We start from the raw sequence: 20,596 nt of genomic DNA, 5'->3' as shown, positions 1-20,596 counted from the left end.
GAAAAGGAATATTTACTAGAATGCTTCTTTATAAGCTATAAGTTATGCTATCTAACTTAATAATTATAATTTAGTATAATATTATATAGACTCTTTAACTAATTAATAAAGAGATCTTATAGCTTTAGACAAAGATTTACTATATTAATATCTATAATTACTAGTTATAATAGAAAGTTTTAAAGAAGATAATTTAGGTAGTGTCTGTACGCAGCAGCAGCGTCGCGGCCTGGATACGAACGATCGCGCACGAGCAGGATCACGTATCTATGTCACATGATGCTCGTGCGCGAACCTCTGTGCGCGAACATCTAGATATCCCCCTTTTCCTCTGTACAGAGGAAAGACAAGAGTAATAGAACTAGAAATATATTGCCTTTACCTTACCTACCTTATACGCTGTGCACACTGTACACTACTCTTACTTTTGCTACTTAAGTGCTTATACTATAAGCAGCTAGCTGTTAGAGCCTATTTAATACTAATTAGTAGTTAATTTAATTAACTATAAATTAGTAAGAGTAATAATAAAGTACTTACACCTTATAAAGTACTTTATTTTATTACTTATCTTTTAAGAAAAGTAACAGTAGAGTACTTACACCTTATAAGGTACTTTGTTTAGTTACTTATCTCTTAGAATAGTAGATTAATCCTTTACATTATATAGCAAGCTCTGCTACTATATAAAGTAAAAAGGAGATAGTGTAAAACGCACACTAAAGCTACTAAAGCTGCACAACCTAGCAGCTAGATAATAGCACATTAATCCTTTACATTATACAGCAAGCTCTGCTACTGTACAAAGTAAAAAGAAGATAGTGTAAGGCGCACACTAAAGCTATTAAAGCTGCACAACTTAGTAGCTAGATAATAGCAGTACCTGCGTAATCTACTAGAAAAGTAATTAACTATACTATTATAATAAAATTCTATTAGCAACTAATAACTCTATGTAATAATAGAAAAAACAAAGAATAATTTCTATTATATAAATAACTTATAAAGGACATAAAGATATTAGAGGCAACACTATAGAATAAGACTAGCCTAGAGTACTAGAATAATAAAATTAACATGTTAAAAGCTCTAATAAGCCTATAAACTTAATTATACATAAGTTATATAATTACTAATCTACATATAATAACTTAAAAGAGCGCTACTTTTCTAAGTGTGTACATAAAGGATTTTAAAAAATAGATACTATAAGACTTTTTAGCACTTAGCTATATGTTTAAAAGAGAGCTTATATAAGTGCTAGAAGACAAGGGAATTACACTATAGCTAAGCACTAAAGGTACCTAAGCCTAGAAGCTGTATAATATAGCATAAGAAAAAGTAATTGCACTAAAAAAGCTTTATACATAACCTTTATTACTATATAAGGCTCTGCACAGAAGCAGACTAAACATAATGCTGCTATTAACACTAAATATACTAGCATTACCTGCTTCTACACCTTAGCTAGCACTACACTAATCACTGTACAAATAATACATGCTACTCTACCTAACGCCTGCTCCACACCCTTAATCGTACACACCACTGCCTGCAGTAGTGTATGCACCACTAATACCACCTGCACAATCTATACTACATTACAACCTGTATAAACTTCTACCCTAGAGGGAAACTGCTAAAGAAAAACTCTTAGCAGATAAGATTATATAATTCTAAAAAGCATAAAAAAAAATAATAACTACATAAGTTAACTATATAATATTTTTATAAATAAAATAAAGATCTTTATTAATTTATGTTAACAGCTAGATATTTAGAAAACTTAGTACATAGACATCTTTTTAAATATCCTAAAAAGTTAGGCAAATATGTACTATATGCATAATATAGGCCTTAGACATAACTAGAAGCATTTATACAACACCTTAAGCAGTTACTTTAATACTAATGTAAACTATAGCTAGTACTAGACAGACTAGATAATAATAACTTTTACATAATGCTAATAAAAGAACTTTAATAAAAGTTTATATAAAGTTTTTAAAATAATAATTAATAAGCTTACACTTATATAAAAAGCACTAAAAATAAAATTCTAAAAAAATGTTCTACTGCACACTGCTATTATATAAGCCTGTTAAGGACAACTAGAACTAGAACATGCTATGTTTACTATTAAGCTCTTATGTAAAGCCTTATTTAGTAACCTATAGGCATTACTTTAAGTTACTATAGACTAAAAGGTAAACTAATACCTCTAGGAACTGCCTAATGTATACTACATAGACTACTAATATAACTCTGCATAACAAAAAGAAAGCTTCCCTCTGCGCAGAAGAGGACAATGTAGAAGATCTTTATCTAGGTTTAGGCTATAATCTAGAGACAACTGCACGCAGACAAAGAAGTGCTTTGTCTACTATAAGAAAGAATATTAGTTATTAAACTACTCTTATAATAACTATACGCAAGCAAAGAACTAGTACGTTGCCTTATATAAAGATTTTTATAATAAGACCTTATTATATAAAGCTATTACCTTATACATCTAAAACTTTAAAGGTTACCCTAAAGAAAAAAATAATTTATATAATGCAGAGAAAATAAAATAGAAAAGTAAAAATGCTAAAAAAGCTATTAACTACTTTACTTTTACTACCTATCTATACTATGCAATAGAAGAGGACATCTACAGCATTAAACTTAAAGAATATGCTAAGCAGTTTATTCTTAATAACTAATACTATATAGTATACTAAAGCAAACTATAGAACACAGGCGCAGTAAAGATCTTTACTATTAGCAAGTTCTAACTTAAGGCGTACATATAAAAAAACCTATGTATAAAAATTAATTAAATACTTAGCTAAATAGATATTAGCTTTAAAAGCTAGACACTAAAAGAATTAATTAGTACTATATAAATCTAAAACCTAATTAGTCTAGTTATATACTATATCTTAAAGACTTTAACACTATTTCTGCTATTACTAGCAGATGCTAACTAACTTAGGGCATACTTTAACAACATTTTAAATGTTATTATATATAAAGACAAAACTACTGTACTTATTATATAAAAATAAGGACACTTTTTTTTTAATATTAGTAAAGAAGAATTTATGTCTTTCTTTACTAAATTAAAACTCTACTGCCTCTACTGCTAATTTAGACACCCCTGCATAAAGAGACTCTAGAAGATGCTAACTAGCGCTAGCTATAACATTAATGCTGTAGTGCTAGAAGAGATTAAGAAGTTTTACTACTTTTGCTAATTATATAACTAGGCCCTATAAAGATTTAAGTTTATAATTAAAAATAACACCTACTTTAACTATAAAGTTATTATTAATGTTGTATAAATTAATAATAGAGATGCTTTATATATTATTAATGTAGACACATTATTTTAGGCTGCTATATTTCTAAAATTTATGTCTGCATAAGATACCTAAAATGCACTGTGCAAATGCTAGATTAACACCTATTAAGAACCCCTAGACTACATTATGCATAACCTTAGTATAAACTTTGCTTTAAAGAATTTTTAAGCTTATGCAAAGATTATAAGAGCTACATGCAGGCAGATGCCTGTAGAAGCATATTAGGCAGTTAGAAAGGTTAAGGGCGCGCACACACCTCTCTAATAAGTGTTTAACATCCTAAAGACTAAGCTAGGTAACTGTACAGATAATAAGGCTATCCTGTAGATAGCAGTTAAGGCTCTAAACAACACAGCTAGCCTACATAGTCTAGTACCTACGCTGCTAGTCTTTAGAGCATACCTAAGAATTAACCTAAACTCTTTACTATTACTAGACATTATTACATAAGCAAGCGCTATATAAAAAGTAATAAAGATACTTTAAAAAAACTATATAAAAGTAAACATTAATTATATAATTAACACTTATAATAGCTCTATAACATATAAAGTTCTTAACTTCCCCCTTAGCTTAGAGATTATAGTATAGAGGGAGAAGAAAGGCTAGACTAGCCTATACAAGATTAAAAGCATTAAAAGAAAAAATGTTATTATTAAAAAAAAAAATAGCCTACTAAAGCTCTAATATACACAAGTTAAACTGTACTATAAAGAAAAAGAGAAAGACAACCTACTTATAATAAATAACCTAGATAAACTAATCTCTGTATAAAAAGATTTTTTAAAGAAAAAGAAAAAAGAACAGCCTTATAAAAATATTATAAAGGCAGAACTAAAGCCTACTATAGACTAAGCCCCTTAAGATAGCAATGCTGCACTAGTGTAAAAGAAAGATATAAATACTAAAAGAAGTAAAAGGCAAAGAAAACCTACATAAAGTCTAGACTAGGTATTCCTAACCTAGAAGAAAAAGAATAATTAGGCCTTATTTATTAAGCTCTATATAAATAGTATAATTACTATACTTAGAAAACTATTTAAAAAATTAAACTGCATAAAAATAAATACTTTAATTACTAATAGCACTTTTAAAGTTATAGCGTATAACTTAATAAGGCATAAAGGTTAGATTTTTAACCTCTGCCTAGTATAAAAAGTAAAAGGTAAAACAACCTAACTATATAAAAAATCCTGCCTAGTGTTTACTAGCTACTTAAATAAAGAGAAGAGAGAAATTCTTACTTAGTTACTAACTATTTAGAGGATAAGCTAGAGACTACTCTTAGCTATAAAAGTAAGCCTAAGAGCTATGTACAGAATGCATTTTAAACTATGTAATATTATATAAGTATACATCTAATTAATAAATAAGCTTATGCGCACACTATACTTAAAGCTACTAAAGGAGATGCGCTAGAGCTTTCTACTAAATACAATACTCTAGGTTGTACAACCCTTGTATAGAGCTGCTAAATTAGGACTGTATTAGTTTAAGATATACTATAACTACTATAAAAAAAAGCTGTGCATGCACATCTTTTTATATAACCCTTACCTCTTAATTACTAATAAAGGAGAGCACACTTTTAGTATTACTAGCTTATAGACAAATAACACTTTAAGCATTATAATAAAAGATTTTATGTAAAGAAAAAAAAAGAAACTATAGAAGGCAAAGTTCTATATAAAAAGTAAGACTATTTTAGTAGAAAAGCAACCTATTAAGTTTAATAGTAAAAGAATTAAACTTACACATAACATAGTAGTCTTTACTTAGAAGAGATAAGTAAGCTACCTTTATATAATTAACCTAAAGAATAAAGATGCTGCATAATAATATGTTAAGTAATATATAAAAGAGGTATACATTATATTTATATGTTAACTAAAGGTAGTATTTAACCTTTTTATTACTGCATAAACTATAGACTCTTTACATAATAACATTAACACACTTAACGCATAAATCTAATAGTAGATAAATAATAGTAAGCGTAGTCTTACTTTCTTACTATTATAGCTTAATTATGTAAAGCTGTTTATTTTTATAAATAGATTATTTACTAATAATAAGGACTTTAGCTTATAGCTAGAATTCTTAATTATATTAAGTAATAAGAACTGTACAGAGTAAAGTAACTACTTTAAAATACTAGGCAACATTATATACTAGAATTCTACTAAGTGTAAAAAAGTAACTAGGAGTGTTCTTACTAGTAAACTATATAGAATAGTTAAAAAGTTTAATAATGTAATTACTTTTAGTACAACTCTATAGTAAATTATATAAATGCTTAAACTACTACTAATTATAGTAGTAATCTGCATAAATTTAAAGTTTTTATATAATTACCTTATTAAGCTAGGCACTACTAGTAAAAAGTAACTTATAATTAACATTATATTACTTTATAAATTATATAAAAAAAGAGAAATTACTAAAATAAAGTAAATTAATAGTAAAGATAACTTAGTAAATATATATATAAAAAAAACACTAAACTAGGCTCTTTAATTATTAGTTCTAACTAACTGCCTCTCTGTCTAGATAGAAGCATCTATAGACTAGCTAGATTCTGTGCGCAAAGATGCTTTAAACTAACTAGACTAATAATACCTTTATATAAAGCTTATTTTTTTTATTTTTTTTATTATACGCACTTATTTTTCTTATTATAAGATTAGAAGAGAAGAATATGTAAAAAAAATAGTCTATTTATCTAGTATATAAAAAAAGAAAAAGCCACTACCTCTTATATATAGTAGTTATAATGCAGACCACAGCTTTACTATACATATAAGGCGTAGGCATTAGCCTAGAAGTTAGCTAACATATAACACTTAATAAAAAAAAAGGCACTAGTAGTGCTACTATAATAATAAGTATATAAAGTTACTAGGACTGCACAGAAGTACCCTTTACAACGCACAACCTTTGCTGCCTACAGCTGCAGATTAGTGCTAGTAGGCAAAATAACATTAATATTATAAAATAGTAAAGCTGCTATATACTGCTTCTTAGCCTATCTATAATTAGCATTTTATATAAGAAGGAAGTAAAAAAGCTAAAAGATTTATATATTTATACTAAAACACTAAATAAACTGCTAATTAGCAGTAAAACTAGTTAAAAGGGTAACATAAATGCGCCCTAGGCTGCTAGACTGCACAAGGACGTTAAAGACGCCCGCACTAACAGCGCTAGAGGTAGAGGAGGAAGGCTAGAGAGACATCTCTCTCTCTCTCTCTCTGTGTGTGTGTGTGTGTGTGTGTGTAGGCAGGAGTATCTATTACTGTTAGCACTATACAAAAAAAGAAAAAAGCTAGGGAATAGTACAGTAGAGCTTAGAAAGTAAAAGATAAAAAAAAAAAAGTAAAGAAGAAAAAAAGACTTTATTATATACACCTCCCTACACACCTGCCTACGCAAAGATCCTACACTATTCTAGCATAAAACCCTACACAAAATAGTTTATACACTGCTAAATTACTTATAAGGTAAGCGCACAAAGGCTAGATAATAATAGCCTAAAATGCTCTACACTATTTATAAAGCTATTTATATAGTGTAACTAGCCTATCTTAATGTACAGCATTACTAAGGCAAGTCCTAACAAATAGAGTAAAGTAAAGGCAGAATGTAATTAGATAGACTTACATAGACAAAAGAGAAGTAACGCGTATAGAAGGCAACTTTTTAGATAAAAAGAAAAGTTGCTAGTGTCTGTACGCAGCAGCAGCGTTGCAGCCTAGATACAAATAATTACGCATAAGCAGGATCACATATCTATGTTACATAATGCTTATGCGCAAACCTCTGTGCGCAAACATTTAGATATCCCCTTTTTCCTCTGTACAGAGGAAAGACAAGAGTAATAGAACTAGAAACATGTTGCCTTTACCTTACCTACCTTATACGCTGTGCACACTGTACACCACTCTTACTCTTGCTACTTAAGTGCTTATACTATAAGCAGCTAGTTGTCGGAGCCTATTCAACAGGTAGTCTATATACTTATAAGTAATATGCTTACTAATAACTTAATAAAAGTACTACTACTAAATAAATAGCTAAAGTTTCTAAGCTAGCTAGAACTAATAAATATAAGAAAAAGAACTATAGAGAAGAAGGCTAATATTACTAAGATTAAAGCATATATAAAGATATTAGATTTTTAATAGATAATAGGATATTAGGCTAGCTTAAAGAGACTCTAAGCTAAAGAAGTATATTAGATTAAAGAACTATTTATAGAGTTAATATATTAAATAAGTACACTTATATAGAATAACTATAGTTAACTATAGATAATAGTTACTATAGAAGTTACTATAAAGAGTCTATCCTAATCTCTAATATAGGTATAGGCTAAGCATACTTATATAATATAGTAGCTAGAAATAAAACTCTAGCTAAATAGGCAACACATAATAAGATAAACAGTTAACTACGTTTTTATTACTACTCTATCTGCAATTATTATGTAATTATCTTATCTATTGTCGCAACCGCTGATCAGGGAGCAATGAGGAGCAAGTCTATTGACTATGAGAGGCTCATAGGGAGCCTGCCTATGTAGTGGGAGCTCCGGCGCCAAGTGTCTCAGGCTGCTCGTCCGAAACACAGGTGCGACACCAGGACCATGTGCTCTCTTACGCGACATCTATTTTAAGAGAGTATAAATCTAATAATTATAGAGTCTATTTTTATACTTTACTATAGTCCTTATTATCTAAGAATCTAAAATAAAGCTATCTTATAGAGTAGGTTAGAATAGTAGGCTACGTTATTAAGGCGCAGCACTCTATTTCTATTTAGTTCTTTAGTTATATTATTAGATTAAAGGACTGCCTATAGAGTTAACTATAGATAATAGTTACTATAGAAGTTGCTATAAAGAGTCTATACTAACCTCTAAGATAGGTATAGGCTAAGTATGCTTATATAATATAGTAGCTAGAAATAAAACCTAAGCTAAATAGGCGATACAGAAGAAGACAGAATAATTAACTACGTTCTTATTACTATTCTATCTGCAATTATTGTATAACGTACTTTACAGGCAAGTTGCTCACACACCTAAGTTGCTTACTTTTACTAAAACCCTACTAAACTACTCTTCTTACACTAATGCATTCCTAACAACACTACTTAAACGCGCTAAAAGAATGTTAGATACAGCTTATACTCTAAGCTTTTAAATAAAACATAAAACTTTTAAAAAAACATGCTGTAGCTATATATAAAGCTTCTTAAAAAATAATAAATAACTATAGCACTAGACAACTTTTATAAGCTAATTCTATAGCTAACTTATAAAGGCTAAGTAATAAGAAGGAGCAGGTGATTATTAAAACTATACTTAAGCTATATGCGCAAGGATTTTCCCCTTAGATAGCATTTATAGCTAATATAGCTAATTCTTTACGCGCTAAGTATAATCTAGGCTATGTTAGCATAAACTAGCTTAGTATGTTTAGAAAGTGTTATCTAAACCTTAAAGTAATGTTTAAGCGTAGTATAACTATAAAAGAGCTTTTTATAAAAGTCTTAGAGTAATTTAGAGCAAGTTTAGCCTTATAGAGAATATTTAAGCTAAGTATAGCATCTAAAATAATAACATATATAACTTTAGTAAGACAGGCTTTATTATAAGCTAAATATCTATTAACTATACTTACGCTTAAAACTTTACTTTAAGCTCTAAATAACACTCTATAAACATACTAAGCTAGTTTATGCTAACATAGCCTAGATTATGCTTAGCGTGTAAAAAATTAGCTATATTAGCTATAAATGCTATCTAAGGGGAAAATCCTTGCACATATAGCTTAAGTATAGTCTTAATAATTACCTGCTTCTTATTATTACTTAGCTTTTATAAGTTAGCTGTAGAATTAGCTTGTAAAGGTTGTCTAGTGCTATAGTTATTTATTATCTTTTAAAGGACTTTATACATAGCTACAGCATGTTTCTTTAAAAGTTTTATGTCTTATTTAAAAGCTTAAAGTGTAAGCTGTATCTAACATTCTTTTAGCGTGTCTAAGTAGTGTTATTAGAAATGCATTAGTGTAAGAAGAGTAGTTTAGTAGAGTCTTAGTAAAAGTAAGCAACTTAGGTGTGTAAGCAACTTGCCTGTGAAGTACGTTAATTATTTTATTTATCTTAAGAGAGTATAAATCTAATATATATATAGATAGAACTATATTCTTTAATCTATATCTATATATTACTAGCCTATATAAAGTTACTTAGTATTAGCTTATAGAAAGTAATAAATTATTTAATATTATTTAAGATATAATATATTACGCTTAAGTTAAGTATAAAAGAATTCTTTAGTAGATAGTTATTCTAGCTTATAGCTATAAAGGTAGCAGCAAGAAATATTATATTAATTAACGTACCTAACGGGTTGGCCGGCCACACGGGTTAGCCGGCCACTTTTGCCAAGCCCCTACTAAACTCTACCTATCTACATAATGCTTTAATAACAACACTAAATTAAATCTTTTAAAGAATGTTAGATACAGCTTGCTTTTTAGGCTTTTAAATAAGACTTAAAACTTTTCTTATAACACACTGCAGCTATCTATAATGTCTCTTATATAATACTAAATAATTAACGCGCTAGACAGCCTTTATAAGCAGAATGCTAGCGTAAATTAAGAAATCTAACTAAGCTTAAAAAAAGTAGTTATTAAGTACCGACTTAAGCTTATTACACATAGATTTCTTCTTAAGCTTGCAGCTATAGATAATATAGCTAATTTCTTGCGTGTAGAGCGTAATCTAGGCTAGGTTAGCTTAAACTAGCCTAGTATATAAGTTAAGCACTACTCTAAGTTTCTAATAAAGTTTAATTATAAGTATAATTATAAGAAAGCGCTTTATAAAGATCTAAAAGTTATCTAAGGCTAGTTTTGCCTAGTAGCTAATATAAAAGCTAAGTATAGTATTTAAAATAAAGACACATATAACCTTTATAAGTTAAGCTTTATAATAGGCTAAATATTAACTAGAGTAGTTATTATAGCTTTAAAGAGATAAGAATAGCTAAAAGTAATATAGTAAAGTAATAAAAAGTAAATAATAGTTATATAAAGTATTAACATAATAAAGTAGGCTATTTTACTTTTTATTATTTTTAAAGGCTGCTATTACTTCTTTGCCTAGTATAAAAAGAAGAATTTGCTTTAAAACTAGGTTATTATAGTCTCTAAGAACAGCTAGATAATAAATAAGCTTAGGCTATAGTAGTTAAAGCACTTTAATAAGCATATAAAAAAAAGTTATAAGCGCTTATTAGCTTCTTATTATTAATAGCTATAAAAGCTATAACTTACTTAATTTTTAGTAGTACTATAAAAAAATAAGATTATTACTATTTATATACTTTAATACTTATTACACCTCTTACAGCCTTTTAATATAGATTGTTTTGCCTTTTTAAAAAAAGTGTGTAAGTGCTAAGCTAAAGATCTTATATGTAACTAAATTACTTATGTTATAAAACTTAAGTTCCTATTATGCTTTATACATACTTATAATATAGTAATTACTTTTAGTAATATTTAAGAAGAGTTTTAAAGTGCTAGTTTAGTTTTACTTAACCTAAAATAAGTTAAAATAGCTTTTAATATCTAGTTAACGTACCTAACAGGTTGGCCGGCCACTTTTGCTAAGCCCCTACTAAACTCTACCTATCTACATAATGCCTTAACAACAACACTAGATTAAATCTTCTAAAAAACATTAGATACAGCTTGCTCTTTAGGCTCTTAAATAAGACTTAAAACTTTTCTTATAACGCGCTGCAGCTATTTATAATGTCTCTTACATAACACTAAGTAATTAACGCGCTAGATAGCCTTTATAAGCAAAATGCTAGCCTAAATTAAGGAATCTAACTAAGCTTAAAAAAAAGGTAGTTATTAAGTATATACTTAACCTTATTACACGCAGATTTTCTTTTAGGCTTATAGCTGTAGCTAATATAGCTAATTCCTTGCCTGTAAAGCGTAATCTAGGCTAGGTTAGCTTAAACTAGCCTAGTATATAGGTTAAGCACTGCTCTAAGTTTATAATAAAGTTTAATTATAAGTATAATTATAAGAGAGCGCTTTATAAGGATCTAGAGGTTATCTAGGGCTAGTTTTACCTAGTAGCTAACATAAAAGCTAAGTACAGTATTTAAAATAAAGACAGGTATAACTTTAATAAGTTAGGCTTTATAATAGGCTAGATATTAACTAAAGCAGTTATTATAGCTTTAGAGAGATAAGAATAGCTAAAGGTAATATAGTAAAGTAATAAAAAGTAGACAATAGTTATCTAGAGCATTAACATAATAAAGTAGGCTATAAAATTATAAAGCTTTAAGCAGTAAATAAAGCTGCTACATAACATAAATTACATAAAAAAAAGCAGATTTAAGTAAAAAGGACTTTAATAGTTAAGGATAGATCTTGTCTAACTGCTCTAAAGGAGTTTAGAGCGTGTAGTAATAGAAAGAAGCTAAAGACGCAGGTGCGCGCTAAAGAAAGTAAGCTAAGTTAAAGGCAATATAAGTAGTGTAATTAGACTAGGCATAACTTATATACATATAAGTAAGTAGTAAAAGTAGACTCTAAATAATATCTTATGTTGTATTACTTTATATAGGGCTAAAGTAGGCTGTTTTGCGAGAGAATGGGGTGGTTTTAGTAAGGGCTTAGCAAAAGTGGCCGGCTAACCCGTGTGGCCGGCCAACCCGTTAGGTACGTTATATACTTTATTACTACTACTACTTATTAATAATAAGCCTTAGTAGTTATAAACCCTAAGTAATACTTTTAAATTTAAGTTATAATTAACACTTATTAAAGTAAGAATTTAAAAGTATATAAATAGCTTACTAATATCTATAGTAAAGGCCTTTAAGAAGGGTTTAAAGGGAGTAGTAATTATTACACATAAGCTAGTATTAGCATAAAAGAAGATTATAAAGCTTTAAGCAGCAAATAAGGCTACTACATAAGATAGATTATATAAAAGAAAGTAGATTTAAGTAAAAAAAACTTTAATAGTTGAAAATAAAGGTTATCTAACTACTTTAAAGAAGTTTAGAGTGTGTAGTAATAGAAAAAAGCTAAAGACATAAGTGCGCGCTAAAGGAGGTAAGCTAAGTTAAAGGCAATATAAGCAGTGTAATTAGACTAGGCATAACTTGCGTATGTGTAAGCAAGTAGTAGAAGTAGACTCTAAATAATATCTTATGTTGTATTACTTTATATAGGGCTAAAGTAGGCTGTTTTGCGCTAGAATAGGGTGGTTTTAGTGGGGGCTTAGCAAAAGTGGCCGGCCAACCTGTTAGGTACGTTAGTTAGTCTTCTCTAATCTCTAGTATTTGTATATATAACTATTTAATGTAAGGAGTATATAAGTAAGGTTATTTTATTTTTCTTATACCTTTCTATAGATCTCTATTATTCTCTATTTAGTATTTTACTATACTAGAGAAGCTATTATAGAGCTTAAACTAGTCTAGTACCTATTCTAAAAAGGCGTAGTAATAATTTTATAGAGCGTAGCGCTAGTTATAGGCAGGGCACTTCTAGCTACTACTTCTATTCGCCTCTTCTACTAAAAGTTACTCTATTATAGCCTATTTAGTACTATAATATCTATCTTAACTATGTATAATATTTATAGAAGCGCTGTATATAGTATTTATAGAAGTACTATATATAGTATTTATAGAAGTACTATATATAGTATTTATAGAAGTACTATATATAGTATTTATAGAAGTACTATATATAGTATTTATAGTAAATAGCGCGGCATTAAATTAAGAGACGTTTTTATTAATTTCTAGAGTAGTAGCACTACTAGTAGTAGAAGATAGCTCGCCTATAGTAAAGGTTCTCTTATATAATGCCTTATATTTACTTAGATAATATAGAGCTATATACTTCTAGAACTATTTTATTATCTCTTTTCTTATTAAGCTTATATCGCAACTGGTATAGTCTTATAGCATTATATACTAGATAGTAGAAGTTTATATATTCATAGTAATAAAGTTTTTAACTATATTATTAATAGATTATACTTTAGCAACGTAATAGGTCTTAGCTTTAGTAGCTGCCTCGTTATATTCTATAAGCTATATTTTCTAGTTAGCTACTCTTTTTATAGGCTTAAGAGATTAGAGGTATTAATTATAAGTTCTAGCTTATTTAGTTTTCTTATTAATACTAATAGTATCTTATAGAGAGATAACCTAGTTATAGATTAGCTTACTACGCTTATAGCAGTTATTCTATAGGTACTATAATACTATTATCTAGAATAGCATAACAATTTCCTTTAGAGCAGCTTATTCCTATATATAACTATTCATAGTTACTAATTTTATATAATTTAAAAAGAGTCTTATAATAGTTAACGTTCTTCTTATAGGCCTTTAGTTTATTAACGAATAGGTCTAATAGTTGTATAGGTATAAAGCTGTTACAATCCTTGCTTCCTGGAAGCACGCGGGTCGGTGGTATCCCTGGTGAGATAGGGCGGAGAGTCAGGGGCCAACGGCAGGGTGTACAGTCCTACGTAAAGGCTATTGGGCTACTGGAGGAGGGTAGAGCGACCGGATCGTGGTTTGCCCTTATGCGGCAGTATGGTGGACGGGTCAAACGGTCCTGTTGGACAGGGTTGGAGGTATATATGGTGCAGATATACAAATAGTATTACAGCTCTTTAAAAAGCTGAATGCTACACAGTCTATGTAAAGAATAAACTAAACATTAAACACACCTCCTAAAGGTTGTTTAAGATCTAAACTATATACATATTTAAGGGGTGCTAAGAACGAGTGGGACAAGTTCATGCAAGCCCGCCAAGCGCGACTCCACAAACTCTCTTGGACTTAATAGACTCGTGGCCTGCCTTCTCACTAGATGACGCATTCTTCCACTACTGCAGGTAGTTGCGCTGCTTCCGTAACCTCTGTGTCCTCCGACTGGCTCATAAGCGAGCCCTGTTCCAACCTAGCTAGGCTGTGGAGCACCACTGGTGGAGTTACGCTGGTCCAACCGTAGACCGTAACAAAAGCCTTCGTTCTAACTCGTAATCGCAGTATTTAGTGCGTAGCTATTAACTATTAGTATTATAGATTGTTTAGGTTTAGTTCTAGATATCTTATTACTATCTAAATTAATAATAAGCTATATTTATATAGCTTTATAGCTTGCTTTTAGCTAATAGAACTATAAAGTATAGAATAAGTAGTTAGTAAAGAGTACTATAGCGTTACGAGTAGGTAGTAACGACATAGTAGCTTGTTATAGAGAGGTAGTAAGACTCTTAATTATTAGATTTATACTCTCTTAAGATAGTTAAGATAATTGTACAACGATTGTAGATGAATTAGTAATAGAAATAGTATTAATTATTCTTCTTATTATGTGTCGCCTATTTAGCTAGAGTTTTATTTCTAGCTACTATATTATATAAGTATACTTAGCGTATATCTATATTAGGAGTTAGTATAGACTCTTTATAGCGACTCTTATAGTAACTATTATCTATAGTTAGTAGAGTCGTTCTATATAGGTACGCTTATCTAATATATTAACTCTATAGATAGTCCTTTAATCTAATACCTATATAGGTTCGATAGCATAGAAAAGACGTAGATTGCATTATAGTTTATCTAGTAATATTAGCATAGATAAGTTACTAATAGCGTATTGTAGAGGCCTGCTAATAGATAGTAGATTTAATTACATCTTCTAGATTAACACAAGTAGCTAACTTATAATTAAACAGAGTTATAAGAGTATTATAGCTATAAATAGTTTAAGTAGCTTAAGAAAAGGTAGTAAAGAGGCTAATTTAGTTAGAGATGACTATACTAGAGTAGTACTCTAATAGCTAAGGAATTTAAATTAGGAATAGCTGCTTTTATTTAACAACTGCAAGAGTGCTTAAGCTATACATAATCTTACTCCTAGTAGCGACCGCGGGAACGTTTTATATACTAGTAGAGATCCTGCTCTAGGCCTTGCCCTCCCTCGGAGTGCTGTTTCGGAAGTTTCCGAAATAGAACCCGAGGATGCTGTCACGCTACTTGTTGGAGCCGCCCATATAGAGGAGATAAAGACAGTAAGCTAGGGGAGTCCGCGCGCCCGCAATCGCTTCTTTCACAATTGCTAAAATTCTATCCGCTGACAGACAATATCCTATACTCCAAAGCCGACGGTGTCGCATCACTGAAAGAGGGATCTGCGCAGCCCTTCAGCCTTGATACAATATGTGCTATTGCTTCCATGACCAAGCTGCTTACTACCAGGGCTTCCAACGAGGCGTAGTACTGTACGATTGGGCGATTTTGAGGCCTGTACGGGTGAGATTTTGTGTACGTTTGTACAACAGGGAGGAGGAGAGGTAGGTGTACGTGTCGTAGCTGTTACAGCTCACGTGATCTGTACAAGTAGTACAATTTAATTAAAGTACGCTGTACTCTAGTTAAAACAGCTAAGACTATAAGTCTCTAGAGACGCAAGATTAAGGTCTAATTAACTATAAAATAACTAGTTCTCCCTAGTAACAAGAGCAGATAGGACTAGATAAGGCCTGTAGGGCAGTAAGAGGCGTAGATAGATAACTCTAGAATAGAAAATAGTCTGTAATAGGCATTTTTAAGACAACAGACTGCAGATAGATAGATTAAACCTCTTAGAAAGAGATTTAAGCGTTTGTAGGCCTCCTGCTTGCCAGAGCCCTCCTACCCCTCCAGAACCCCTATACAAACTTCCTAAAAGGGTAATACGATCTGTACTACGTACTGTACCTAGGGCATCATTAATCATACAGTACGGCTCACGAACTCGGTACGTTTGTACTGAACACGTGACCGTTACGGTTCACTTTGTACGGACCGTAGTACGGCCCGTTGGAAGCCCTGCTTACTACTGTGGCTTGCTTGCAAGCTGTAGAAGCCGGAATACTTGAGCTGGATAAAGACGTTTCGAATGTCCTACCCGAAGTGGGCAAGTATGGCATCATGACGGCGTTTGATGAGGAGAAGAACGAAGGAGTGGTCGAGAAGCATAAAACTCCGATTACACTTCGGTAAGTCAATCAGTCGAGATCGGCATAACTCCAACCACTTGAAAATCCTTCAAGCAGCCTCAGTGTACCATTCAATATAATTTACATGCTCACCGTCTTATCCCCACGAGGCCACTTCCAGCAAAAACTAACAACCCCAGCGACATCCTCTCCCACACCTCTGGCTACGAATACGACTGGTTCTCCCCACTCCTCGCCAAATGGCGCCAAAGCCGCAACGAGCAGCCCTGGACCGGCCCCACCGTCGAACACAAAACCACCCTCCCCCTACTCTTCGAACCCGGCACCAGTTTCCGGTACAGCGGGGGCCCAGACTGGGCTGGCAAGATGATCGAGCGCGTTACAGGCAAGACACTGGAAGCATTCATGCGCCAGAAGGTTTTCTAGCCTCTAGGGATTAGAGATATCACGTTTTATCCGCGGGAGAGAGCGGATATGCGGGACCGGATGGCAACATTGAGTACGCTGAGCGAGACGGGAGAGGGGCCTGCGGCCGATGCGCCGGACTTTGATATCCTATTTGGCGGGACGGATTGTTTGGGCGGGGGAGGCGCGTTCGGGAGTGCGAGGGATTATTTCAAGTTCTTGCAGGCTGTGCTGCGACGGGACGATAGACTCCTTACGCCGGAATCGTATGATGAGTTGTTCAGGCCACAGCTGGATGAACAGTGCAAAAAGGCGTTCAACGAGTATCTCCGCTCGTCGCCGGCACATAGCCAGTATCTTGGAATGAGCCTACCAGAGGACATTGCGAAGACTTGGAGTTTTGCGGAGATGATTTGTGAAGGGGGACAGGAGGGGAGGATGGCGGAGGGGACGTATTTCTGGGGAGGCGTGCCTAATATGTCATGGGTGAGTATTGTAAGATACTTTGCATGGACGCTTGCTGATACAGAGTAGTATATGGATCCCAAAACTGGGCTGTGTGGAGTTGCCTTCTGTCAGATTCTGCCCCCGATGTTTCCGGGCGTGATGCGGTTGCATGAGGAGTTCCAGAAGGCTATGTTTCGGGAATATGCCAAAGTGGATATGAGTTCCTACTTTTCACAGTAACTGATTTTGAACTCTTACAAAATTTTGTGATCGAGGTTCCAATCGAGTCGTAAGAGATATTATGCTAGGGTGCAGGTGAGCTCACGGGACCACGTAGGAACTCGCTGGGTCGACTTCCTATGTAAATAACAAGGAAAGGAAGTAAGTTAGTTCAAGACTCTGCATATAAGCAAATATCTTTTGCACGTAATAGTTACTGAGAAAGTCGTACAGGACTAAGCTTCTAGATATCCTACAACCCTCGCGCAGCCAATGCACTTTTCAAAATTTGCTGAAACGTGGGGACATGATCAGGCCCAAGCATGGTGTAATGCTGTCTGTTGACTTCCCAAAACCTCAGGTCATTACGACTGAAATGGACCCAGTGATTTAGGTGCTGTTTGTGGTAGTCGGCGCGAGTCCGAGCAACATCCTTGAGGGGCTGGCAGTAGAATATATCCATGCGTGAAACTTCTCCGCTAGGCTCATACTCCCAGCCAATCTTCTGTAGAGACCAAGAGATGTCTGTCCAATTCTGGAGGCCAGCGGGGGTCAGTGCCAGCTCTGCGCAGCGCTGGGCGTCGCTCTCTGCAAGGAGCCGAGCGACTTGCTCTTCGTGGGACAACGCCCTGAGTTCATCAAGGAGCTCCTCCGAACGCTGCTCGGTAATGATACTGCAAAATTGCGCAATGTGTACCATACCAGCAGTCCAATCGAGCTGTCGCATACGAGTCTTGATATGGGGAGGAAGGTTGAAGCATCCCAGAAACTGGACTCTGTCTCCCTGTGATTCCAGGACCTTCGCGACTTCAAAAGCGAGCATGCTGCCGTATGAGTATCCGGCAATGGCATACGGGCCTCTAGGCTGACGAGCTTTGATGGCACAGTGATAGGTAACGATGATCTCTTCGAGGTCCGAGAACGGCTCTTCACCATCATTGAGCCCACGAGCGCGCATCGCATAGAGCGGTCGGTTTGGGAAATACTGGACCATTCCAAGAAATACCAACATCTCGCCGATACCGGGATGGACAAGGAACAGAGGAGTGTGGTCACCCTTCGGTTGAAGTGTAATGACTGGATCGTATGATATGCTGCCATTACATTGGCACAAACGGTCAATTGCTGCGGCAAGAGAGCGAATGGTGGTGTTTGTCATGAGAGTGATGATAGGGATTTCTTCAATCTCGAATGATTTCTCAGCTTCCCGTTTGAGACGGATCAAATCAATAGATGTCATTCCAGCATCTAGCATGGGCGAGTCGATACCCTTGACGCCAGATCCGAACTTCAGCTCATGAAAGATACGAATCAATATGCGCTCCGCGGCCGTGTTGGGACCAGTAGCAGTGTGTCCAACCGTTAGTACACCTAATAGTACAGTACTGCAGTACACTGATTTTGGTCACGTACGTACGTACAGGGCATCTACTCAGTATACTGTACTATACGTGAGGCTGCTGTACTAACTGTTTACAGTAGTTATATAGGATTTTTAGTAGTTTTAGGCAGTTAAAGGCAGGTTGCTAAGGGCTAGGGGGCTTGTGTTTAGAGATTAATGCAGAGAATGCTGTTATTACCTGTTTTGTTAGTAATCTTCTAACAAATTTAGCAACTATGCTATCTACATTATTCTTTTACTTATTATAATGTCTTAATTCCTATCTTAATTAATAACGCAGTTATCTTAGCGTGTTACCACTTTGCAGGCTCTATCCTTGCAGGCCTTATCCTTACAAGCCTTATCCTTACATGCCTTATCTAGCTGTTCTGCCACCCAGATATATCATGCTGCCTTATCCTAACGCTTAGAGAAGGCCTACATAGCCTTACCTAGCCTATCTACGCTGTCCTTGCGTGAAGCAACTCCTTTAAAGCATATGTAAGATACCTAGGCTAAGGAGCACCTAAATAATGCCTACTATAACATTAGAATTGCCTTTAAGATTAACTAGAATAATATATAGTGTTTTAGCATTAAATTAAGCGCAGATTAGCTAGGATATTATATAAAGCATAAGTTATAACTTCTTAGGCACTAGAAGGTGTTATTTATGTAGAGATATAGTGCAGATCTGCAGCATGTTACTAAGGCAGGTAAGAAGAAGCAGCTGTAGCTCTATTAAGCTTACTATAAAGCTAGTGTTTAAAAAGTAGCTAAACTTATTAATAGCAATATTTATATAGTAAAGCATTTTAAAGTAGTTTATAGGATTAATGCTAACATTAGCATACTGCTAGATAGCTCTTAAAGGCCTTTAAATCCCTTTATAGCAGCAGCAGAGGTAGCAGGAGCAAGGCGGCAGGTAGCTTATATGCTGTGGCAGGAGGGTGCTCTAGCGCAGGTGTTTGTTAACTAGGTAGTTGTATCTAATTAGTTACTGCAGTAATTAACCTTAGCTAGATGTTAAAGTTTTATTACCTAAAATTAACTTAATCTTTTTAACACTTTTTTTACTTTTTTAACTACGCTATTACAATATCTTTATAACAGTTTTATAAAGTAAAAAGAGAAAATTTAGACTATGTTATATAGAGCTTATAGCAAAATTATGTTAAGCTTAGATAAGTAGAGTAGTCCTAACTACCTTTTAATGCTAGAAGTTGTTGCGCATTTTATTAGTAAGTAAGCCCTATTAAACTTAGCTTATACAGCTTATAAATGCGTACATAGATGCTAACACCTAGCTGTAAGACCTACTTATTAGCTTTAAAAACCTATACAGTAACAAGACTAGCGCAAATTAAGCATGTACTATTATTAAAGTTCTTTAGAAGTATAATATTAAGTTAAAATTCTACTACTTTATAGTAGATAACATGTTAAATAACAACATCTAGCTTATTAATTATCTTAACTTATATATAAACCTTAACTTTAGCAGTAATAACTAAATACGCTGCGCTAGCTATACTATCTAAATTATTGTTAAGGCAGTTATTTATAGTAATAATATAAGCCTGTAGGAACAAGAGCTAGCTAATGCAGCTTTTTAGAATTAATTTAAGCTCTATTAATAGCATAAAGTTGTTAGAAAGCTTTATAACTTCTATAACTTAGTCCTTTACTTAAATAAGTGTTGCAATAGCTTTACAGC

At 33.0% G+C, this 20,596-nt stretch overlaps 2 protein-coding genes across 2 annotated transcripts; one reads left to right on the top strand and one right to left on the bottom strand.

Moving 5' to 3' along the window:
• Window positions 1-15,645: 15,645 nt before the first annotated feature.
• BDR25DRAFT_315180 (beta-lactamase/transpeptidase-like protein) lies at window positions 15,646-16,853 on the top strand (the record flags this gene model as incomplete). Its single annotated transcript, XM_033691506.1, has 4 exons — window positions 15,646-15,750; window positions 16,190-16,225; window positions 16,279-16,466; window positions 16,607-16,853. 4 exons carry the CDS (start codon window positions 15,646-15,648, stop codon window positions 16,851-16,853), a joined length of 576 nt encoding a protein of 191 aa, XP_033546414.1.
• Window positions 16,854-17,751: 898 nt separating this feature from the next.
• BDR25DRAFT_315179 (alpha/beta-hydrolase) lies at window positions 17,752-18,926 on the bottom strand (the record flags this gene model as incomplete). The annotated part of the gene is made up of 2 exons (XM_033691505.1): window positions 17,752-18,869; window positions 18,920-18,926. The coding sequence occupies 2 exons, from the start codon at window positions 18,924-18,926 to the stop codon at window positions 17,752-17,754; spliced, it is 1,125 nt and encodes a 374-aa protein (XP_033546413.1).
• Window positions 18,927-20,596: the final 1,670 nt, after the last annotated feature.

Source organism: Lindgomyces ingoldianus (assembly GCF_010093535.1).
Source record: "Lindgomyces ingoldianus strain ATCC 200398 unplaced genomic scaffold BDR25scaffold_20, whole genome shotgun sequence".
NCBI classification, from domain to species: Eukaryota; Fungi; Ascomycota; class Dothideomycetes; order Pleosporales; family Lindgomycetaceae; genus Lindgomyces; species Lindgomyces ingoldianus.
The sequence above is the reverse complement of the archived record's forward strand: the minus strand, read 5'-3'. Positions and strand labels throughout refer to the sequence as shown.